This window comes from Syngnathus acus, chromosome 3 (genome assembly GCF_901709675.1).
Source record: "Syngnathus acus chromosome 3, fSynAcu1.2, whole genome shotgun sequence".
NCBI classification, from domain to species: domain Eukaryota; kingdom Metazoa; phylum Chordata; class Actinopteri; order Syngnathiformes; family Syngnathidae; genus Syngnathus; species Syngnathus acus.
In genome coordinates, this window is record NC_051089.1 from 9,637,064 (window position 1) to 9,662,155 (window position 25,092).

Here is a 25,092-nt window from a genome sequence, read left to right on the forward strand (position 1 = left end):
GTATTACGTGAGGGGTGAAAAATGGGCCAATCCACTTATGAGTCCAGTTTTGAAAGGTTTACTCAATGTAACTGTCATGTAAAGTATTAAATATGGTTTCATGTCTCCAGGCTGGTCCGTCGGTCCAGTTTGTGGTGGTGCTCTTGGACCACCGGCCTGCTTCAGGGACCCCGGTGGGCGGGTCGGTGCGCTCCTTTCTGCAGGCGGGGCGGGCCGGTTTCGAAGCTGCGAGCGTCCTCCTCCTCCTCAAACTATCTCCTTCAGTAAGCAGCACTGCGAGAAACAAAAGTTGACAAAACGGCAACTTCGCTTTCCACATTGATATTGAATAACGATATCTTTATAGTTATTAAAAACGGCAGGCAAAAGGGGTTTCGGACGGACGACTGCGAGTGGTAAGTAAGCTAATGCTTTCCAATGATGTGTTCCTACTCGTTTGTTGGGAGCGACCAAAATCAACAAGTGGCATCAAAAGGCAATTTCGAGCAGTTTCGCTCATTTTCGATGCCGTTAATGGCATTTTTAAAAACTAGCTAAATAGCAGTTAGTACTTTTGAGCCACCTGTTGCACCCAGTAGCGATGTGCACAAGTGCGTCAGTCGTGGGAATTGTTGGTAGCTATCAAAATAATGCACATTTATGTACTGTTTGACTTAAGAGTTTCTGCCTAACTTAATACTTATATGTTTTTGTTTTGACACTCACAATGGTGGGAAGTAACGAAGTAAAAGTACTTTCTTACTGCTACGTTTGCCACCTCTGCCAATAAGCAAGTCCCAATGAGGTTACGTAAATTTTTAATATTTTCCCATAGTGTAAATCCCTGCTGGCCCGTGGTCTTAAGTGATTTAGCTCTACTTTCTTTTGACGTTCTACTCCAAATGGCGCCGATTACAGAGCTTTTGTTTTCCTCTTGTGGGTTTAGCAGGTTATCAGCATGGTCAGGCCTCCTCACACTTCACAAGGAATTCCCACGGCGAGATAAAATTGTGCTCTGTCAGATCAAAAGCAGGGATTTGACACCCTAACCTGGGCCCTGTGGTGAAGGCGGAACAACATCTAGTCCAAACATTTGGTGCTACTAGCTTTTATTCTTAGGGCAAAAAGACATCATTTCTGTCTTTTCTACCGTTCGTGTTTGGTAAAAACTGATTTACCCATTCCACATACTTGACACACATTTCAGATTTTAAAAACACACTTAAACTCAGAACCGTCTCAAAATTTCTGTAGCGCTCGTGCGAAGATGGGCACATGACCCAAAACCAAATTTACAAAGTTGTCTAATAAAATCATGCATTTTTTTAATGCTATCATATTATGGTAAATACAATAAATGGGTTAACTGAGATTATTAGGGATGGACGATTACCTTATTTTAAGGTATTGGGTACTTGTGGAGGATGCCAATACAGCGACCCATACTTAACGCAAAACAAAAATGTGATTGAGTAAATCTTTCTCAACAATAGTTGAGGCTTAACAGCAGCAGTTCGCCACATTAGTGTGTCATCTCCATCAGGAGGGCCCTTGCGGCAAATCCTTGCCATTATGGTAAATAAAAATGTATATATAAAAAGCACTTAGAAACTTTATTTGTTTCATTGCTACTCAACCACTCAGTCTTGTTTTATCCCTCTAGCCATCCTCTGCTCCTCTATTCTGTCTATCCTTCTCAAATCTATCAGCCAAGGAAGACAGTTGGGCAACTGGGCGGACAAAGCCCGGTTTCTCTGCGAGGTTTTTTTCTTCGAGGGAGTTTTTCCTTTGTTGCCGTCACCAAGTGCTTGCCGATGTGGGTGTGATTCTTGACCTGTCCAAATATAAGATTTAGCTTTACAGTAAACATCCTCCATTGACCACCCACTTGCTCAATGTACAGATTTGAAACAAAGGGTGTCGGCCATTAGTCTGTCCTGGCCTGTTAAACCCATAGTGTGACGTATCCTGCCTTGGCCTTTGTTGTCATCCTTATCAGAGCCCTCTTCCAGGCCCATGGTCTTTATATTGTTGCATCTATCACATTATCAGCAAGACAAACAGGAACTTGCTGAAAGCCATTGTCCACAGCAACATGTGGTGCTTGCTGATGCCTTTGTCTGTTTCAGCCTTTACAGGCATAAATTCTTCTGAACATCTTTTTTAAAAAATTTTATTGCAGTATTTTTGTTACTTATTATGCTCATTTGTAAATGTTTGCAAACTTGTCTCTTATTGTAAATGACAAGGGAAACAGATTTTACATTTATGTTTTTTTTTACGGTACACACATGAACTAATATCAGTGTGTTATCTTTTTTTGTCTGGTATAATCTGTTCTTTTCACACCTGCTAACTATAGTCATTGTTTCATAGCAAGCGTGTTAGTCACAGATATGCAAACCCTTTGTTAAAGTTTACCTGGTCCCATGTGGCTCATGTTGAGTCACAGATTTTCAGGGAAGTAACACTCTTTCCAGAATGGAAAACACGAATAATTAAATTCAGCTAATGCTCCATGAGTGTCTGGCTGTGGAGCAAGAAAAAACAATTCATTGAATTAAACAGTCTCTCATTTCTACCTAATAGACTCTCTCTAATTCTTCTAGAGGAAGGGTGCCTGATCCAGGGAGAGGGATTTATTTTCCTTCTGCATTCCTGATGGAGTCCTACAGAGTGACGGGCATTCCTACTAGTGGACCACAGCAGACCCAAGCATCTCGCTCCGTTCGACCCCACAGCAATGGCGGGACATACGGTCTGAGCATCAGAGTCCAGGGTATAGATGGACATCCCTATGTGGTTCTGAATAACCAGGACAGAGGTCCTCAGCCCTTTATTGACCCCAATAGTAATTGCTACATTGAAACAGAGGGCTCTTTTATTGAAAACTACCATGAGTATGAATTTCGAGGAGACAAGGAGGGTGGGACCAAGAGCCCCTTTGAGGAGTATAGATCTCAGATGATGCAGTACGCTGCCTCTCAAAATGGCTCTGCAGATACACAAGCAAGGAAAGCGCAAACCCTTCTGAACTTTCAGAGGCATCCCGAGATATTGGAGCCCTATGATCCAGAGACCAATTCTCTGAACTTTAACAGTGTACCTTCAAGGCCGCTTTCTCTTGCTGAGACCGGAACTCAGTCCACATCCACTGTCTCCACACCATACCACAACAGGTCTTCTAGCCTAGATCGGAACAAAGCTCCTGCACAATCGAACAAAACTCAACCTCCGTCTCCGCGCTTGACTGAGACATCATACCAAAACTCCAAATTACCTTCTCAGTCTTTGGGTCCAACCCAGCATTCCAAGCCACAGCCCAAGCCGCAATTAGCTCAGCCGCAGTCCAAACCTCGCCTCAGCAACCAGACGTCACCTCAGTCCAAGTCATCACTCAAAAGTCATACCCAGGCATCCGCTGTGTCCAGTCCCACGAGTGAGCAGAAGAAAGCCCAGTACAAGTCCCCCACTTCAGTGAGCAGTGCCAACTCCAGCCTTGATCGCAAACACCGTGAGCCCGATGTCCTTCCGTTGAGAAGGTCTGACTCCAGCGGTCCTGTTCTTCAGTTGTCTTCCCGCTCACGCCACTCCTCGTCATCCTCCACCTCTAAGCTCTATGCGGATGACAACCTTGATGCGCTTTACGCTGACACCATCAACCGTCACGAGAACCGCCGCTACATCCCTTTCGTGCCTGGGTCGGGCAGAGACATTGACAAGGGCTCCATTCCCGGTGTCGATGAGCTTATTGAGAAGTTTGACGGCAAAGACGGCAGCTACCACCGGCGTGGAAGGGCCGGGCGAAGAAACCGGATCAGTCCAGAAGATAGGAAACGCTCACACAGTGTGGATAGCGCCTTCGGCTGGGTGGAAGGATCAAGACCCCTTGATGAAACGAGTCGTCGTCGGGGCACATCGATGGAGCACGTCCTGCGGCCTTCGCAGCTCCGGATGGAGTGGGCAGCTGGTAATCAGGACCCCTGGTTCATGATCAGCCCCAAAGCAAGATCTCGAGTCACAAGTGCCCCTGGATCTCCCCAGAGCACCTTGTCTGAAGGTGTAGGCTACATCCAGGGATACCAAAAAAGCCAAAGCCATTCTGCAGTTGTTACACTCAAGAATCGAGACTCAGTGGACAGTGCGTCATCAGCAGGCAAGCTGTCAACATCTTTATCCAAGTCCACAACTGGTGGGAAAAAAGTCAGCGCAGACACTGATGTACAGGTAATATCACCCTAACACTACAGTAGGTTTTACCTTTGGCCTGTTTCCATCAGTTCAGTTCCATACAATTTGGAGCATTTGTGTTTCCGGTAGTGTGAAGTGGAGCAAAAAAAAAAAAAATTGCATATCCTTTGTTTCAAATTTCAAACATTCCACATTTCAAACATGTATTATGTGTTTGTAAACGCATCTCTGAATTCACTATACAGGCTTTTTAATAGAGGAGAGTTTCACAAACTTAAGCATGAAGATTGTCTCAGGTGGCTGACCCAGAATAAACGGCGCTCCGCCATTTTATTGATATACAATCAGGAACACAATTTGACACAATGGCCATTTTGATTTATGTTTGTTGCAGTAAATGAAGGTCTGTCGTAAACCAGTCTGACATCGCTGTCATCACGCTCTGATCATTCTCTAATTTCCTGTCCCATTCAGGCAACACCAGATCTCCTGAAAGGTCAGCAGGAGCTTTCACAACAAACACACGAAGAGACAGCAAAGCAAATTTTGTTCAATTACCTAAAGGACGGGTGAGTTATTACAGCTTGACCTCGTTCTGCTTTACTCGCTCTTTTCACGACTGACCGGTGCTATGAAAACAAAAGTTATTGGATCTTTTTGTTCTAAATTCAACACAAATTCAGCCCAATGTCACATTTTAGGTCATGCATCATGTTGGGAGAAGTTGTTCAGTGGGAGTTAGTGGAGTCTTCTTTTTTTTCTTCTTCATCGGAGCTGGACTGTTTGATAAAAGTGCAGGAATGTGTTCTTTTACCCACCCAGCCAGACAATCCAGCTGTGTGGATTTTTTTTTTTTTCCACAACCTCACTTTGCCTCAGTGTTTTCTCTCAGCTTTAGTGTAAATCAAAGGGTAAGCCTCTGTGTTTGCGTCTGTAATCTGACACGTATCGGGCGTCAAAAGAAGAAAGCAGAAGGTTAAACTGAGTAGAAGGAGAAAAATATTTTGCAGTCTAATCGATACGGCGGTTATTGTTTCTGCAAGAGCTGCGAGAGGCAGCAAATGAAAGCCAGATTGTGGCAACATAAATGTCCACATGATCTAACTGTTCAGATTTTACAGATTTTTTTTAGACAACATTTTATTGCAGTCGTTGGCACAACGAATGGTCGTTTCGAAAAAGAACAGGAAACTGTTTGGGTGTGTCGGAGGTACAGGTCAGGAGTCAGAGGACGACAAAGGAAACCCAGATGGAAGTGCTGAGATTGCACCCGAGATACATTCTCAAGGCCGCAAAGACAAACATACGCCAACAGGAGTTGTGGATGTATAATGGAAGTCATCTGTGGGAGGAGAAGAGAGCCTGAGAGAACGTTTGTGTGTCGCTGACCTCATTTAAAGAAATAATACATCATTGTTGTCATTAGAAAGTGGTGCAGCTTTCGATTGATTGATTCTGATGCTTTTCATTCCACTCACTTTTCCAAGGGACAGTGGATCCTCCCAAAGCCTTCGCCAGAAAATACTTTTCATCCGCTAAAATTTACAGACACACAAAATATGACCTGTAAAGAGGTGGAATTCATTGTTGCTTTCTGGAATTGTGACAACAACAACAACAAAAATTAGGATTCCAACACGGCACTCTGTCATTTAGGATTTTCATGTTTATCACCACATATTTGAAAATGAGAGAGTCATGCACAATCTCATTAGAACTGATTTGGGCTGTTCAAAGAGATTTTTTTAGGGCTGCAACGACCAACCTATACACTACAAGAATTCAATTCCAAAAAAGTTTGAAGCACAACCTCTCACGCACGTCACGGCGTGACGACAGCAAGCCAGTAGGAAAGAATCCACAAAAAAGGACATAGAACGTCCAACCTTTGGATCGTTTTCAGGATAGACACAGCCGCTGGCACTCTTTCAATCACTTAATCCAACACACAAAAAGAGAGCAAACAATAAGCATGATTATACACAAGCTGCTTATAGCCACAATTTACGTCGACTCCTCAACAGCATCCCGCAAGCATTTATTCAATTATGATGCAACATAGTTGCGTTAGAGGCTTGAACGAGGCTGTTTGCGCACTGAGGTGTCAGATCAAAGCAGCATGACCTTCCTGACCTTCTGTAAGCCGGGAATGACTGATCTCTATTCCCAGAATCGCCAGCATCATCCGCAAAACAGAGTTTCTGTTGTACATTCTGCTGACTGGTCTGTGCATGTCTTTGTCTGCAGTAGCACCGATAATGATGAAACAACCAAGAGAAAGGTCAACCTGGTCTTTGAGAAGATTCAAACGCTGAAGTCTCGAGCCACGGCAGTTCCTCCTGATGAAAAAGTGAGATACTGTTCAAGCTTCTGGTTTTTTTTTTTTTCCCCCCTATCGGCTGTCCAGTACTAAAGGTTTGACTGTGCAGGAATAGCAACAATATACAATGGACTGCATAGTCTCGCTTTGGCACCTGTGATCTCGCTTTTTTTTTTTTTCTCAGAATTTATTATTATTTTACAATTCTTTTATTTTTTTTGGGTGGAGGAGCAACTACTATTTTCCTTATAGAGAATATTTTATGTTAATTGCACCATTAAATATAATTCATATATGCTTGTACATGCTATATACAGTACATTGGGCCAATGTAAACTGCTCAGTAAGCCACAGTGGCGGCTGTGTACATTTTTAGATCATCTGTTTACAAGTGTTGCTGCACTGTTTGTGTTCAGATGTGTTTCTTAGCTATAACACTGCAACACTCCTAGTGATTAGCCCGTCTATAGAGTTTCTCATTATGTGTTAGCATGAAGCTAGCAGATTTTAGAGTTGTTTTAAAGTACACAGTGTATACGTGGATTTTTTTTGGCTTTATATTTAACTTGACAGTAACTGCAACTGGGAGTTGCCATTAATGCCTTAAGGCCATTTTTTTTAAGGCCAATCTTGATGAGGTTAGCTTCGTTGAGTTCCCTGCCACCATGCAGCGCTTGTAGATCAAATTTTTGCTAGCAAGTCAAAGCAAAAAAAATTACGTTGTGTTCTTCTGTCAGGCCTTGGGCCTGTCTGCACAAACCAAAGCCCTGCAGGAGCAAAACACTGCACTGGAGAAAAGAATGGCCCAACTGAAACAACAACTTCAAGAACAAAGAATGGTAACAAAAACTTTGTCTATTTCCTCTTTGATCAACGGGTTGTGTAACTTCAGATTTATTGGACATCTCACAATCAAACCTGTTCTGAACTTCGAGGCTGCTCCCTAGAAAGCAAACAATGAGCAGTCGAGAATAGATTTGTATGGACCCTCATTGTGTGTTCACGCGTGGAGAAAATTGTTGGTCGCCCTCTCTTAATGAATAATAACTTGAATAATGACAATTGCCCAATGTCAATCAGATAATGCTGAATGCGGAATTAAATGTTAAAAAATGATTGTGCCTTGAGAAAAGATTAAAAATAATTTGACCTTTGTGACATTTCCAACCAAGGTGTCTTTACACTTTTATAAAGTCGTGCTGCCTATTTAAAGCACAATGAGTACTTACTCTACTGTTGGATGACAAGGTGTGTACCACCTTAAACATGGCCCACGAGAAGCAAAAGAAGGAAAGAAAGAAAATGATAAACAAGCACGTTAAAGGTCAGGCCTTTAAGAGCCGCCCCAAACAGCTTGGTGTTCCTTGACTACAGTTTCCCTTATTGTTCAGATAGGTTTTCCATTAGTTAATTTTCATTTATTACTTTTGTCAGATTCACTTTATTTCGGTGACTTCTTTGGGTTCCTCTTTCATGAACAGAGGGGTGCCAGCAATTTTGTCCTTAATGCTTGACATGTGTATGTCTGTCAGAAAAACAAGACGGACAGCACGGCGGCTTCAAGATTGAAGGAGCTGCAGCGGGAACTAGACCGGACTACAGATGAGTGCAAAAGCTTGAAGGAAAAACTGGCCAAAACTGAGGCTGAACTCCAGAGCACCCTTGAAGAGTAAGGATGCACACCTCCACCAATGCGTTTTTGACGTTGATGATGCCCTTGCTCAGTTGTGTAATAGTTTTTCTGAGCGTTTTCACATCACCTTGGAAGCAATTTAGACATTCGTGACATGTCATTTGACCTCAACCCTGAAGTTAAGACCCGGTGCTGCTGTTGGCATGTGTGAACAACTGTCACATGTGGTGTGTGGGCCAGCTGCTGTGTACTGTGACGTGTTGCGTGGCGTGTCAGGCTGTTCCAGGTGAAGATGGAGAGGGAGCAATACCAGACAGAGATCCGAGACCTGCAGGACCAGTTATCGGAGATGCACGACGAGCTGGACACGACGACGACTGCTGGTGATGGCGAGAGAGAGGCCATCATGGCGGTAAGGGAGTGTTCAGCCTACGAGAATTGATCCAATCATCCAGCTTCATGTTCATGAACTAAAACGATAAGCGGGAATTTTGGTGCTTGCTTACTAGTAGGGCAAAAAGTGGCACTGGTTGTGAAAAAAACACTAAAACATAATTGAATCTGTGGCGATTATATTTTTACATCATTTTTAGTAGACGCTTCCATAAAATGAGACTTTAAAAGTCTTTCAAGTATAATGTTCTGCGTTTTCGCAAGTCAAGATAGTGCCAATAGTCCAAGTATTTGTTTTTCTAGGACATAATGCAACTGAAGATGGAGTTGCAAGAGGTTCTCGTGGCCAAGGAAGAGCAGGAGGATGTTCTGAGGAAGCGTGAAAGGGAGCTGACGGCTCTGAAGGGGGCCCTGAAGGAGGAAGTGGCCGCTCACGATCGGGAGATGGACAAGATGAAGGAGAAGTATGAAAAGGAGATCAGTCGGCTGCACAGGTCCTTGGAGGAGGCCAATCAGGTAAGCGTACAACAAGCCGTGATATTCCAAAATGGCTGCCCCATGAGATGGATAAAAATACGTTTTCTGCTTCATTGACATCATTCAAATATTCCACAATCACAGTATTAATCACACCGCCACAGCGGATAGAACAGATTATTGCAACGAAAATAATCGAATTGACTCCCTCTTTAAAAGCTTCATTATCTAACCAGCAAAGCACCATTTGTTTCGGTGCTGTAAATAAAGCAGATGGCTTCATCCGCATCTGCTGCATCACAACAGTAATTATTACTCCTGCCGTGTTATTTTATCAGCTTGCCAAGCAGCACTCGGCATAAAAACATAAACAAACATTCGTGCTTTTGCTCTCTGTAGTGTGTAAATGGGCGTGCCTCAGTGTACTCTACAAAAAAAAAGTTCAGTGCAGGCACATGACGATGAAATACGTTTGTTTGTTAAACAGCCGATGTTGCACGCATTGTACTTTTCCTCAGCTCTCACGCACACACACGTACACACACAACTGTATCCAGGGCGAAAGAACCTCAAAACACAATGATTGTTACAAATATAGATTGTCAGCATTTTTCTGCTCAACTTCATCACGGTGTTATTTTTATTTAAAAGTACATTTTTTGATAATGAAACATTTTGGAGTTGGGAGTTGCCTGCAATGTGGCAATGCCATTGAAATGATTCCAAAGAGGAAAGGGAATGCGGCGATATATTTACGTCTCTTGATAACCCCCACATGTCGGTCTCCCTTATGACTCCGAATTTGACAACATTACAAGTGATAAAACAGTCCATATCTCCGAAAAATAAATAGAGGAAATTTTATACCGTGCACAGTTTTTAGTGAAGTTTGGAGGAGGGGTGTGTGGCAACATTGTTTCCAGTGCGTCTCAGTACGACGCTGTGCGTCCTGTTTTTCTCAAAGGGTGGAAGTTGTCCTTGTGATCGACTTCCTGAGGGCGCTGCTTATAGCAGACTGACCAGTGTGCACGGTTCCTTTGTTGTACTGCACGCCCCACCTCCCAGGGGAGTTTGCCATCAAGGGTCTTTCCTCACCGCTTTTGTTAACATTTCGGAAGATGAAGTCATTGTTTGCTTTTCTTTTAAGATCGAACTTGCTTGCTCATTAGGGGCTTTCCTTTTGTGTGCTTGCAGTATTGTCCTCACTCCAGTCAGTCTCACCTTAAGATGCCTTTGAGACATCCCTATTTTACCAGAAAGGAAGAAAATCAAAGATTTTCCATTGAGTTTCATTTTCATTGTGTTAGGTAGATGTGAGAAATGCGTATTGGTCAAGCTCCCAATTTTTTTTTTTTTGTAAATAAAATAAACGCAAGCAGACAATCTACTTGCAAAGAGCAAAATGCGTGAGCTTGCTGACAGGATGGACATGATTGTTGCAACACGATTCATCAGCAAGCTGACTGTTCTGTTTATAGTCGACAGTATATAGTTGTAAACATTTTGGGAAAAGTTTTTTTTTTTTTTTTTATCTGTCGATATTGATCTGGCAAACTAGCTTGACAGTACAGGACTTGACAAATTCTAACAAAAAAAATAAAAATGACAAAACATTTAGCGTTAATATTTACTCTGCATCTAGTTTCCATGGAAGAAAGACCAAATGCTGGTTTTCAATGCTGACAGTTTGATCAACAGATCATGTTGGACCTTTTAGATATCGTGTTAATTGCTTGACATTACGATGATTGAACTTAAAGGAAATAGTAGCCTCACATACTTTAACTTAGTTTGAGGGGAATGAGTGCGAAGCACCTCCTCTTTTGTGCGGCCCACCTCTTTTGGGGTGACAATCAGATCCCTCGTACAGGAAAGTGGAGCACCAAATTTCTACGTCTGCAAGGTAATTGCAATGGCAAGCCATCACTAATCTAATGAGCATCCATTCCCCAGTTTGCGCTGTGCCCCCTCTAAAAGGCCTAAAAGAGTGGGGGCAATTGTGAAGATCGAGTGAAAATGAATGATGAGTTTGTTTCACACAATAACACCAGCGGGGGTTGGGACTGTCTCAATAAGTGGGTCAGTGTGCTGTAGAAAGGGGACTGCGAGGCCGAGCCCCTGAAAGGAGGTGAGGGGTCTGTTTTGTGTCTTTTACTTGAAAGGCGCTTTGTGTTCTCCATCAGCAGAAATGTGCGGAATTTGATGAAGCTTACCAAACCGTCATCAGAGCTCTCTCAAATGGATCTGAACTCGATTTCAGGAGTCCCGCCTGAGCTCTCGGCGCTCTGTAATTGAAAACGTGTGCACTTTTGGAATGAGAGCCTTTGGCGTCAGCATGCGCTGGTATGCAAGCAATGTGGACGGGTGAGGTGCGGAGAGACTGGTTTGCTTCCAGGAATGTCAAAGGTCAAAGTGGAGAATGTGTACCTAATAGACCCGCTTCGTTCAACTCAAGCTTTGTGACCTGGGGCTCCTTCTCAATTTGTCTCTGTGGGGTCCTACAGTTTCTGTTTGGGCATTTAATGCATCTCAGATGTAGGCTAAGAAAATTGGGCCGACTCCCTATCGTATTTTTATTTTCTAGTTCTTGTCGTACAAACATATGACAGTTTGGAACAGTAAACCCTGATCTGTCTTGTTTGTAATATGGATTTATTGTTGAACAGGATCATGTCGACTTCTTACATCTGCTGTGCTGTCGCTTAGCTCATTTCCCAGCCAGTTGTGTCCTCGCTGGTATCTTCACCCGCCTCTTGAGTGAACTCTCGAAGGGTGTGAACTGAACTTTCACTGTCTGATCATCAAACTTTCTCAGCCTGAAGAAAAGCCTCCCCTCAAAAGAGGCCGGCATGAGTCTGTGCGTTTGATGATAGCGCCGTCGCTTCCAGCGTTGCTTTAGGAGTTGATTAATAAGCAGGTGACGGTGGAGTGGAGGAGCGAGGAAACAGTGGACGGACTGTCACTGTTGACGGGCGTATCAGGAAATGAGATTTTATACTTTGAGGAATAGTTACATCCTACAAAGGCTGTACTGTACATCAGAAAAGAAGCAGCCCAGATCATTTTCTGCAGAATCATTTAAAAGTCAGGCCCATGTGAAATGAGCCACTGGCAAGAATATTTTGTCTTGTTGTTGTCCTCCTGTCCTCGGAGACCAAACTCAAACAATAGAAGTCATTGCTTCTATTTGTTATGGATAGAACGTGACTCAGACTATGCTTTTGAATTGAATTTTGAATCTATTGCCAGTACTATTTAGAATATTTAATTATTTAAATAACGAATGACAATCTGATGTCTTGCTTGATGTTTCTACTCTTTGTTCCATCTTTGACTCGACTGTCTTCTTCAACCTGGAAAAGTAGTGGATAGCGTATTAAATTGAACGCCTGCAATCATAACTAATATCGATCATGGAGCCTCTTCCATTTGCTTCTGGTCTCCGGTTAATCTGGTTTACAATGTTGTTTGTCGTGACAAGCCTTATTGGACGCAAGTGGTGACTATTTGCAAATGAAAGATGCCTTGAGTGAAGATGCCCAAATGGCTATCCAAAAAGTACAATAACTGTCATTTCAGTGCTGTGAAGCAAAAGAGTAGTAACTTTGTAGCTTGCTCGATTTGCTAACAGTTAGCATGTTGTTGCAGCTGCCTCCGAGCGGAGGAAATCATGCGTTTGGGAGCTTCCTGCTCAGCAGTCAACGTACTTCACACTAACAGGAAATGAGAAAACTGGAAACAGCTTGTCATCACTTAAAACAAAAGCAGTGTAATCCAATGTGCGATGCATTTTCACACAACCAGTAGTGAAACGTTTCAATTGGTGTCGTTAAAATGTTTTAAGAGTCTGCTTTCCTAATACCAGACAAACATGCTTTTTTATTGCTCCATGAATGATGTTGATGTTTTTCTTTTCATATTACTATCACAGAATGATTGCATTTTAAGTCCAGTTTTAACGAGAAGTGCTCCTCATCCTGCTGGGCATTGAATCGCTGGGAATAGCAACACGATTTAATGGCTCACAACTCGCAACGCAAGACTGCACAAAGTCAGTTAATGTACAACTTTGTACAAACACTTTGAATATACAAGTCCCGAGCGAAATGAGAAGAGGGAGATGAAAACAGATTTTCAGTCCTTATCACGTAACGACACAATAGTCATCGGTAATATTTGGATGTTTCACGTGTTGGCACTCGTTTTATTTGTATTTCAAGAGTTACAAATCATACGTCTTGTTATGGGACTGTTTATTTAGAACTACTAATCCCTCAGTGATTGCTGGGTAAGCTTGAGGAATGCGTGTTTAATTATTAACTCTTTATCATCATGACTAAGAAAGCAAATTAAAACCACAATTATAAACACCATTGTTCAATTAATACCTTACTGACCGTGTCAACCCTGACTGACCTTTATTTATGTAAAGCCGGAATTTTCAATGCTGTCCTTGTATTGGATCCTATTAGATTTTTAAATGTGAACCTAATCTTGAGGCCGTCTAGTGTGTATGAGAGCAGTCCTTTCAGTGACCTGTCACGTTACAGGTCAGTGGTTAGTTGATTCAACACAGTGTGGGAATTGGGCCAATGAACTGCTGGTGCTGTACTTTGTGTGCACAAGGCTACACTGCCCGTATCAGTTCTGTAACATTTTTGGAACTTACCTTCAGCCAATCTCTCTTACAGCTGTGATCATAAGCTGTGACTGTTTTATAGGTTGCCATTGATTCTTAAAGTTGTAAAAAAAAAAAAAATGCAAACCTCCTAGAGAGATTCGTAACTTGCTCACGTTAACCAGCACCAATAGTGATCTCAATTCTAAGACATTTTGCTTAGACTGGTTGAACAGTTGCACTTCTCTCATAAGTTTAATAATATTGAAAAAAGTGTCACCAGTGGATCTCCGGGCTTCTGCACGGTGACTTGGAGAACTGGCCCGACTGGCCTGTCAGCAGTGAAGCTGTGTGTCATCTTTTCTGCCCTACAGAAGAAATGTGTCTATTCAAGTGGCGGCAGCGTGATGAGTGGGGCCTTTCAACTCAGGATATTAATGGTTGAAGATTTAAGTTTCAGGTTACAAGAGAAACTCCAAGGTCCTTATAGAAATGAAACTACAATACGATACTATTGCTGTTTTCAAAAACTACTGAGCCAAGGTATATTTGACAGTAGAACAATTTCACGGCACAAAACCAAAATGTGGCAAAATAGGGATGTTAATTGTTTTGGAGTAAGAACTTGAACATGTCCACTGTGAGAGAGAAAAATCTGGATAACACATTGTATGATTTTTTTTTTTTTTTTTTTTAATGTATCTATTTATTTCTATAGTATTACTGAAAACGAAGGTGTCTATCACATTTGTACTTGCATGCGTGCACAATTACACACACACACGCAGTATCGGCGCTGACATACTTGGCACCGTTTGTCTGATTAAAACCGGATCATAAGTTATGTCAACAGGCAGAGTCTGTTACATTGCGATGATCTCACATAAGCAGATATGTCTCATGTTATCTTCAAAAATCACTCCCACATCTCCATTGCGCAATTTCTTGTTTAATAAGTTCAGACAGGGTAGACCATAACTACTTCTCCTTACATGGTAAACAATATGACAGAACATAACATTCCATACATCTATCAAACATGTTTACTGTATGTACCTATACGTTCTGTTGTGGAATATTTACAATGGTGGTTGGGCGCGCACATGAGGCCCCTGAGCAGAGCTGAGATAAACAGCGAACTCCCAAACCTGTTCCTTGACATTCCACCCAAATGACACAAAGTGTTGCTTCCGATCAAATCTCACTAAGCCTCCTATCTAACCAAGCTGTCAACTTGCCTGAAACCACTTATCTGGTCTACCGGTGTAAGATTTGCACTTGCACTGCTGTTGTCAGCCAACTCTTGTAAACTTACTTCTCCACCTGCCACTCTTATTTTATGCACAGCGTTCCATCACACGCTCATGGTAACAGTTTCAGTTCTCAGAAAACATGGTCCAGGAGTTGTGAGCCAAAGCACAAATCCCAAGTCATTCCGTCAGGTTGTTTATTTTAACTCTGCATTATAGTTTATGCGGAGCATAATGCATCTTTGTTCATCTCTCTATGTCAGCTTCATGTACAAACATATTCAAGCCACATATCAAATCAACAAAATATTTCAAGGAGTTTCAAATTTCACATCAAGAGTCACATTTCCACCTTGTGAGCCTCATGTGTGCTGAAGCCAGTCAGTCATCTTGTCTCGTCACTTCCAGAGCAGCACGGCGGTCGTCCAAGAGAAGGCTGAAATGGAGGCAGCCAAGGGCACGCTGGAGGGCCAAGCGGATCGTCTGAGCCAAGAGGTGGAACGGCTGCGCAAGCGGGCGCAAGAGCTGGAAAACGAAGTGGCCAAACTCAACCGCATCATCGACGAGGCTAAGCTGCAGGAGAGCAGGCTGGGAGACCGAGTGGCACAGATGGAGGTAACGGCCAAACGTTCGCCCGTGGTGACCGAGAGCCTGAAGAGCGTTGTCAATTTTTTTTAACTTGACTTCTACAGAAAGAGAAGAGGCAGCTGGAAGAGTCTTTAAATGAAATCAAGGAGCAAGAAGAGGAAATGTCTCGTGCTAACCGAGCTTTGACGTTACGACTTGAAGATGTACAGGTGAGCAATTTTCAATTTGGTTGCTCTAAGCCTTAAGAGTCTAAGGCAAATCTGACTTTCGGATGATGTGATATGTGCTTTGCTAGAGGAACTTTTCCAAGATGAGCGGTGAGCACAAGCAGTTGGAGGAGCGTCTTCAAGAGGAGAAGCTACAGAAGGAGCAGTTTAAGAATATGAAGAATGACATTGAGGAGGAAAGGCGGCTGCTGGACCAAACGGTGGAGAAACTTCAGAAAGAGGCATGTGATTCTCTCCCACCATTTGAGTTACAGCTCTAAAGTGACTTTACGGATTTGTTGAGTAACATGTTATACTTTTACAACCTTGAGGGTAATGTTCCTTTTCTCAAATCACAATCTTCTGTCCATGAGCGGTTGCTTTGAAATGTTGCAGGTCCACACGTGCTTGAAATTTTTGTTGCATCTTTCGCAACAAGAAGCTGTCTCAGTGAATTGTGCGCTTGTCCCACCTGATTGACTTTTCTCACCGATGGACAAATTCCGGAAAACACCTTTTTGTCGTTATATCAGATCAACTCATTCAGGCTGACAGTATTGCATAATCTAAACAATACAAACAATTCTAATTCTCACTTCCACACAAACCTTTTGAACGGGTGAAAAAAGTAGCAATACACTTTTTAAACTAAGTCGAGGAAGGAAGCGAGGAAGGAAGCAAGGAACCTTTACAGGTGAACTTAACTTGACCTGTTGTCTGCTCTTTGTGTCCACAGATGAACGACATCGTGGACGCGTCCCAGTCGTCAACACGGGAGCTGCAGGAACAAATTGACATTTACAAGGAAAAGAACCGGCGGGAGCTGACGGAGCTGCAGAAGCTACTTAAGGAGCGAGGCCAGGAACTCGACAAGTACCTGCTGGCTGCCCAAACGCTGCAAGAGGAGGTACACCTCAAATCAAGGCTTTCATGCAGAACAACATCCGTTGTGATTAATCTCGACTCGATACACTCCGTCAACATCATCTTGTGCTTCATAGGTGGCATCTCTTAACATCTCTTGTCGCAATGCACTGTTTGCACATGACAAATTCATCCTCGTCACTCACGTGAGAATGTTAGGAATGCCTTTGTTCGTTGCAGAAGTTGATGAATGGGAAGAATTATTCTTTAAGAGGGCACTGGCCTTCTATTCTTTTATGTATTAAGCAAATATTTACATAACCAAGGCGGGCATTTGAGCATGTATTCACAGTGGTCACTCTGTTCCAGTTTTGAGTTCGATAAAATAGCGCAATCGATGCTGGAACAGGATCTTTTCATGTGAGGCATTCTGAGTTCTAAAACTGTAATTTTGTTGTTCACTTCACCCCCACAGACATAGAAGTATTTTTTTTGCCTTCACTTGTGACCAGCATAACTGGTAAAACCAGAGTGGATCTGGACAGTGCTATATTTATCACTGGAAAACAAAGAAGTTTCAGTTTTGGGATAGTTGTCAAGGCCGTTTGAATGCACGTTACTGCCACCTACATACCGTAAAGGGAATATAATTGACCACAAGCTTTGAGCTCACCCTTGAGATCCGCGGTAAGGTCCATGTACTAGTATGCGCTTTGTCCTCATTAGTAAAACGATCTGATGCGTTTTCTTTTTTCCTCCAACGCCTGCACAGGAAATAGGGGGAGGACATCCAAGGTTGTGATATCATTGTTGTTAAAGCTGTGCTGGCTGGATTCACATCCTCCTTCCTTCAGCTCTCCTGAGTTTGCTTTTCCAGCTGCTCTGAGATGCCCCAACAGTCCGCCCATGTCAACTTGGCAGAATTTAGATAAAATTACAAGCAGACTTTTTTTTTTACATCTTCTCACAATAGTATGACTTGATTCTCCTAAAATTATGATGTGCCGTGATATACAATATATAATCGGAGTTATTGGCCTGCGTTCATGCGTTTCAACATTTAGGTACATACATTTTCAGAACAAAATGCAATTTTAAGATTTCTCTTATTTATTTTTTTCTTTCATCCTTGCTTTTAGCTGTTGCGCCGAGAGGATGATCTACGTCGTTGTGAGCAGGAGCGAGATGAAGCTGTGCTCAATGAGAAGATGTTGGAGAAGAAAGTTAATGAACTGGAGGTAGCGGTGAAGACCAACACTCACTCGAAAGATGATAAGACTCGACAGTTCAAACTCATGGAGGTGCGGTACACCAGATGAATTGTTCACACATTTAAACGTCCATTTATCAAGAACACTTTGCATCACCCAGTGCTGTAAAATATTGGTGAGATATTGTACATCGTTTATTAATGGGTGTGACGTTCTTCAGGACAGAATCGCTCAGCTGGAGTTGGACTTGGACGAGGAGCGTCAGAATGGAGACCAGCTGATGGACAGGCTCGACCGAGGGAGAGAGCAGGTACACACATGAACATTTTCATCATAAGCACTCACCTGGGTCAATGACCTGTTGTCCATGTTCATGTTAGTTCACCCAGCTGTGTCTTTGTTCTCCATCTAAACCTGTAAATGAGATCCAGATGTCATCACCCCGCTACCATCACGTCTTTAGCTACTAATATGTGAATGACAGCAACGTGTCACCCACTCACCAGATGAACGTGTTGACTAGTGTACATGTGCACATTCACACAGTCATATTCGCACACACACAGACAGGCTGACTGCAGGTCGCTGCTTTGTAAGGATGGTCTTGTGTAATGTGGGAGTTTGGCAGCCTGCCAGCCGCAAAGGACCATTAAAGTCCAGAAATGCAGGCGGGGCTCAGGCTGCAGAGTTCACTTGCAAGTTGTTCTGTTCCTTTTGATTCTGAGAATAATTGAGATTTCCATGCAGCAATACTAAATTAGTACTAAATACTATATATCATGTGATAGGCTGACTTTTTGCTTGGTTTAGCAAAAAAAAAAAAAAGACATTTGGGTTATGGTGGTTGTAAACTGTTGAAGTTCACTGTCAAATTTAACACAAAACAACAAGAAAAACAAATGTACTAAATGTAAAATAATTTTCCCTTAAACTCTGCTAGCTTAGGCTAACACAGAATGAAAAATGTACGGACAGGCTAACAAATTTAAATTAAAAAAAATAACCCTTTAACAAATGTTTTTTTTAAAAAGGTGAAATTAATTTTTTAATGCTATTACAAGTCTCAATAAAGATCTCAATAAATTAGAACGCTGTAGAAAACGTACACATCAAACATAGGAAAAATAAAACGGGGAACTCTAATGCATTGTAGAAAAAAAACGAAAAAACTACGCAACACCTGCATTTAAACTTGATAAAAGCACAAAATTACTTTCAAATAACTCAGGCCCATTTCAAGTACTTATAATAAGGTAGCCGATGACAATGTTTTTGTCTCTGCGTGTTGCGTAACGTACCCGTTTGGTCCAATCACGTGGACGGTAAAATGACGAGTCGGACAGCTTCTTTTCAGTCTAGTGAGTTTTGAACTTTTGTAGTCCAGGGGAGACTTCAAATCTCCTTCAACTCGAGAAGAAAAAAAAACTTGGCAGAGACAAATAAGTGGCTTTGGTTCAGGGCGGTTGTCACGGCAACACTTGAGCTTTCATTCCAAGAGGTTGAGAGCTTGCAGTGTTTGACTGCATGACTGCGCCCGCACATACGCAAACACTATGAACATTATTTTTAATATCCTGATATCCAGTTTAAGGTCTATAGTCTAGTAGAGTCTTAAGAATCCTATGCCTGCAACATAGCGACCACTAAGAGCAAGAACTTCTGTTGCAAGAAAAAAACATATATTTGTTCTTCTTTATAATTTCTCTTTGTCAAATTCCAACCACGTGTCCCTCCTAAGTGTGCCAGCAATTTCTTTTCAAGAGTTGCTTTTGGACATTTTAATTGTGGTGGTCTTGATGAGCCGAATCATTCAAACGTATATATACTTCCAAACCTACGCCTCGTTTGTCCGCCATGTTTTCCCCCCCACTTCCGTGTGATTTAAATAGTTCAGACGGTGCGCGTTTCCGGAAAATTTGCCCCGTGTGTATGCTGCGCATTGGGGCGTGGTTGCTGAAATGCCGTAATTTAGCCACACGGAGCCGTATGGAACTTACCGATGTGTCGGGCTTAAACCAAGCTATCTACAACAGTGCCATTTATTGATCGAATTACTTTACAAACTCTTGAAATGTGCATTCTGAATTTTCTTAGTCAGGCTATAATATTTGTGTTACTTAGTATCAAGTGTACACGATCCAATGGCTAGCCATACAAACACACACTTAGGGGCGTTGTGGGCATGTGTGTGTGTGTGTGTGTGTGTGTGTGTATTGCTATGGAGGCAGCAGGAGGAACACCTGCGTCTCTCCTGGTACCAGGTGCTCCCCTCCTGTCTAAATGAGAGTAATCTCCCCTTCTCCTCTCCCAGAGCTGATTAGTTTCACCGCACGTTCCAGTCTGCTGATTCAGCACCCCCCAAGCGCCGCGCTGGGTGCGCCGCATTATGGGGCCCATCGCTCATCGCAGTGGCCCGCTGTCACCCGCTAATTGGCATAAAATATCACCAATTCTAAGCTTTGTGGCCAAATCGATTGGTTTTCATCTTGCGCGTTGGTTTGAACTGGGCTCCCTGAGCATGTAATGTTGTTGTTCTTGTGGTCATCCTGCGTGGAGGAACCTGATTCTTAAATAAGGAGGGCTTTGGAATTGCGGGAATTATCGTTGTCAACATCCTCATTTGAAATGACACATTAGGGAATTAATTAGTCACTACTTACTCCAGCTCACCTCACAACAAGTAGCCGATAGTGAATAGATCTTTAAAAATGAGGCTTTTTAATGCCACTCCCAGAAGATGTTTAAAGACAAAGTAAATTGCACGTATTTAAAGCAACCACTTTGTCTCTATATATCCATTAGCGAAATGCGAAGACATAATGGGAAGCACCAACTAACTAATAGCATTTATGTGATTGCATTCTAAAATGTCAAGCAATGTATATTTGAACAAAACTGACCAGTCATATGGCAATACTCACACGCATGTATTGTTGATTTGATTGTTTGATTTGACGCATGATTTGATTGCTTTGATGCACGATTTGATGAAATTCTGACATGTCAGGAAGACAAAGGCATCTAACACTGCACTTTTGGTTTGTGCTCTTATCTTGAAAGCTATCCTCACTAGGCTTTCCCATCATACTTTGCCATTGCAAGTAACCCTTGTGATGTGTTATGCCACTTTAATATGTTATTTTTGTGCAGCCAGGGTGTGTGAAGGTACTGTGTTGTTTCTAAGCGTTATCAAATGATTGCTACTTTTGATTATTGTAACTCTGTGACACCCTTGGTAACAGAGGTAAGGAATCAGTGCTGTGTATATAATATAATGTTCTCCCTGAAGAGTTTTTAATACATTGGTACAAGGTGGTAGCGGCATTCTAGTCTTGTGGACGTACTTTGTTTACGTATTTCAAAGTGGATCTGAGAGTTGCAAGAAACCAACAAGCGGGAATTCATCAGAACATCCAGATTAGTCACTCTGGGGCTGTAGTAGACCAGAAAGAGCTGCATTGATTTAATCATGATGCAAATTCTCGACATCCTATTTATTATTATTTTTTTTTTAGTATACAATTTTATAAACTACGGTGTTATAGTGAGATCTTACTACTTAAAAGACACTACAAAACTTTTGATTTTTGCATTGAAACGGATCAATGACAGATTGATTAATTTTCATTTAAAGATTTGAGTGTTTTGAGGCACAAGTGAGGTCACAAAGCTAATTAAAATGAAGTCCAATATTTCAAGGCACCACCATGCATGTGTTCTCCTCTCCCAACATCGTGTCATCGAGAGGCAACATTGAAGGCCTCCGCATAAGTTACAATGCGGCTAAACCAGACAGTCCACTATGCCAATTTACCACAGCGCCTCTCCGCCTCAACGACAAGGCCTCTATTGTTTTTGCACCGTACTCAGCGCAACATCGGGTTTGTGCAGACAGTGTGTCACAGTAATTGTGAAGCCCTGACCGTGTCTGGGCTTGACAGGTGGACCAAATGAGGAATGAACTCATGCAGGAGAGGGCTGGCCGGCAGGAGGCCGAGTGTGACAAGATGGCTCTGGAGAGACAGGTACATACCCACTCCTGCGTTAAAGGAAGACTGATTCAAACTCGCACGACGCTATCACATCATCCATAATGTGTCTTTCCATAATCATACTAGTAAAACGATGGCTTCAATTCTAACATCCGTTTCCTGTGTGAGAGCACAAGCATACAATCTCATGTACCTCTTCGTGGTTTCCACAGAGCAAAGACCTGAAGAACAAACTGGCTGATCTGGAGGGCTCGCAAAAGTCCAGCAAAGTAGGCCAGGTTGTGCAGCTGGAGGATCGCATTCATGAGCTGGAGGAGCGTCTGGAGGCGGAGGAGAGGTGAGGTCAAAGTACACAGCGGGAGTGGAGAGGAGGTGATTGAAGGGATGAAAATAGAAAGGTTGTTTCAAGTTTTGAAAGTGAAGATGCAGAGAAGTTCTGTTCTCTTTGTCATCATTTAATTCCTGACAACCTGTAAATGGATTTGTCCCGCCACAGCTCAGGGCGAGGAACGACAAGATGACAATAAATAAAAAACAAATAAAATCGTACTCCCCAGATGGCGATGAGTTGAATATTAAAATGTCCGTAATGTCTTTCAGGGAGCGGGCCAACCTGCAACTGTCCAACCGCCGGCTGGAGAGGAAGGTTAAAGAAGTGATGATGCAAGTGGAGGAAGAACACCACAGCATGCAGGATCAAAAGGACCAAGTACGTCAAACCCGCTCACTCTCTCCACTCCGACAAAGACGGCACACCTTTTTGACCCGTGCCCCTGTGCTCCGTAGTTGAATCTGCGCTTGAAGGCCCTGAAGAGGCAGATGGACGAGGCTGAGGAGGAGATCGACAGACTGGAGCACAGCAAGAAGAAGCTACAGAGAGACTTGGACGAGCAACAAGAAACAAACGAGCAGCTGCAGAATCAGCTCAAGTCTCTACGCAGTGAGATGAGGTAAAGAAGAACCGTGACCGTACAGCACAGTCAGCAAATGAGGCTGGAAGTAAAAATGTGGCCCTAAAGCACAATCAATCACCTTGCCCACCACGCACAAATACCAAATGTGTTTTTCCATCGCAGGCGTAAGAGCACCTCAGCACCGCTGCTCAACAACCTGGACGACGACGACGATGACGACGATGACATCAGCACGGACGGGGAGACGTACTTTAGCTCCACTTCCAGCTACAAGCGCTCGTCCAGTCAAGACAACCTCCTGTCCACCTTCAGCATGTAGGGGAGCAAACAAACAAATGTAGCGACGCTGAACTTCACTGTTGGACCAAATGACTGCGCTGAAATGATTTCCATCCGGCAATGGGATATCATTGAATTGCTTCAGTATTATTTGAGCAGCTCCGGGGTCATCGAAAGAGATGTGTCAATACTTTTGAGTTGGTTTGTATTTTCCAGCATTCAAGTGTGGCCAGAATATGAGTAGCCAACTTGAATGGACCGCACACAACTGCCTCTGCATGACATTCCCTCTATTTTTATAACTCTATCAAATGTCTAACGATCCTTTTTTTTTTTAATACTGCTCTTTTAAACGGAATGTACTTTTAATGAGCGTATGAAGAAAGGAGTTTTTTTTATTTATTCATGTCTATATGAACAAAAAAATCCTAGCTTCATTAACGCTTTTCGGGAACATTAATGAGGGAGGGACTTTGTACACAATTTTTTTTAATGTTTTTATATCTGCCTCACTTCATCTACTGAAGTCTTTCTTTACTCCCATGACGCAATTGACAGAAAATGTACGTTAACTGCCTCTTATTCAGTCGAATGAACAAATCATTAACTGCTTACCTTTATTTTTTTTGTGGCAATCAGTTGTTTGTGTTCCCCAAATATTCCTGATGGAATGTGATAAACTGACAATCAAAAGTGTTGCATCACTGTAAGAATTATTTGCACTCCCTTTAATGAAGCAATAGGCTGCAAAGTGGGTTGAAAGCTAATTCCTGCCACTACCTCTCTGTACTGTTCTGCTGTGACTTCAATAAACTTACTTCCATCTTATCAAACACTCGTCTCGTATTCTTACAACATTCGACACGAGACATAACAGAAATGTTGTCACACACAAGTGAAACACACACACACAGTACTGAAATGCTCGCATATGTGACTAAAGCTTTCACCCTCACACTACTGACTCTTTCTTCACTCACAGGCAAATAAACTCACATGCTCATTTCAGTTGTGTGTATGACAGCTTTTCAGAAGTGTTGGTGCAGTCATCCTTAGTTTGAGGTTCCCGGTCACCTCTCAGCTCTTTTTCCCAATCTTAAAAGTGTCACTTTCTGCCCCTAAAGCTACAGAAAGACAATTGATTCTTCCAAGTAGGTGCAAGTGAATACTCGCGGCTGCATTTTGAGTGACCTTTGTGGGTTGCCATTCAGTGTGAAATGGACAAATTGACCTTTGGAGTGGCCCTCCTCCATCTGTGTCAAGTGGAGCGGGTTAACGTGGCTCGGCAAGAAAAGCGCAGTAACAAGGTGATCATTCTTGGCATTCCGACAAGTGCTTGAGCCACTTCAGGCAAGTTGGCTCTATCGACAAGTTAGTGTGCAAAGCTGTTTTTATTTATTTATCCCGTATCCTTGATACCTGTCTTCAGGTCCATTTGTCACTCGTAAACTCTGTTTTTTCACTCATAAGACAAATCTGTGCACTAGTGAAATGACGATAGGGCGTGCGAGTAGAACAACTATTGTTTTACTACTAGTAACACTTTTTGCCTAATAGTACAACCTTAACTGGGTAACTAGTGTCTCTACAGTGCACCCTAATGCACCAAATTGTCTTTAGTAAGTGCAAAGAACGTGCAGGAGGTGGAGTAGGCCCAACAGTATTATACTGAAAATATTTTTCTCAGAAGGGATTTATGTTCACAATAAGATCGTCCTTTGTTGGTCACGTGAAATATTAGAATTTTATGAAACTGGATTTTTTTTTACCCTTTCTGAAATAATCATCAGAATGTAAATAAAATAAATAAAATAACTAAAATATCTCACTTGAGTGGTAAACTAATAAAACACAAGTTTCACTTTATGTTGATTGATTTCCTAGCAATGTAACAGATTGTGGATCTTGCGTCTCAACGCAGCCATAAACACCGTAATACAGTACTATGCTGCTCTCTAGCGGTCAGAAGGCAAAAGGGCAGCAAAACTTGTGAAATTAATCCCTCCCACAATGTCATTGTCTTATGCAGTATATGTAATCAATTGTAGTTATTCACATGAAAATAAACAATTAAATACTTCAATTTTTAGTGAGTGAAGCTGATCCAAATTTTGAAAATTCCGTTTCATGAACACTCATACATGGTGTTTGCTAAAACAACAACAAAACAACCAAAC

General features: G+C 42.4%; 1 protein-coding gene across 1 annotated transcript; it reads left to right on the plus strand.

The window, feature by feature from the left end:
• The first annotated feature begins 184 nt into the window (after positions 1 to 184).
• cgnl1 (cingulin-like 1) lies at positions 185 to 23,750 on the plus strand. Its single transcript, XM_037247088.1, has 19 exons — positions 185 to 395; positions 2,589 to 4,206; positions 4,645 to 4,739; positions 6,418 to 6,520; positions 7,228 to 7,329; positions 8,023 to 8,159; positions 8,400 to 8,535; positions 8,820 to 9,032; positions 15,270 to 15,476; positions 15,554 to 15,658; positions 15,745 to 15,897; positions 16,392 to 16,562; positions 17,659 to 17,820; positions 17,951 to 18,040; positions 21,672 to 21,755; positions 21,935 to 22,059; positions 22,323 to 22,431; positions 22,509 to 22,672; positions 22,799 to 23,750. Exons 2-19 carry the CDS (start codon positions 2,641 to 2,643, stop codon positions 22,953 to 22,955), a joined length of 3,879 nt encoding a protein of 1,292 aa, XP_037102983.1. The 5' UTR covers positions 185 to 395; positions 2,589 to 2,640; the 3' UTR covers positions 22,956 to 23,750.
• The last annotated feature ends 1,342 nt before the right edge of the window (positions 23,751 to 25,092 follow it).

Excerpts from the sequence above, each read along its gene's own strand:
- cgnl1 (XM_037247088.1), top strand. The coding sequence starts at position 2,641 with ATGGAGTCCTACAGAGTGACGGGCATTCCTACTAGTGGACCACAGCAG. Across the intron at positions 9,033-15,269 it reads CCTTGGAGGAGGCCAATCAG|AGCAGCACGGCGGTCGTCCA; the intron begins GTAAGCGTACAA and ends CGTCACTTCCAG. Across the intron at positions 22,432-22,508 it reads TGCAGGATCAAAAGGACCAA|TTGAATCTGCGCTTGAAGGC; the intron begins GTACGTCAAACC and ends TGTGCTCCGTAG.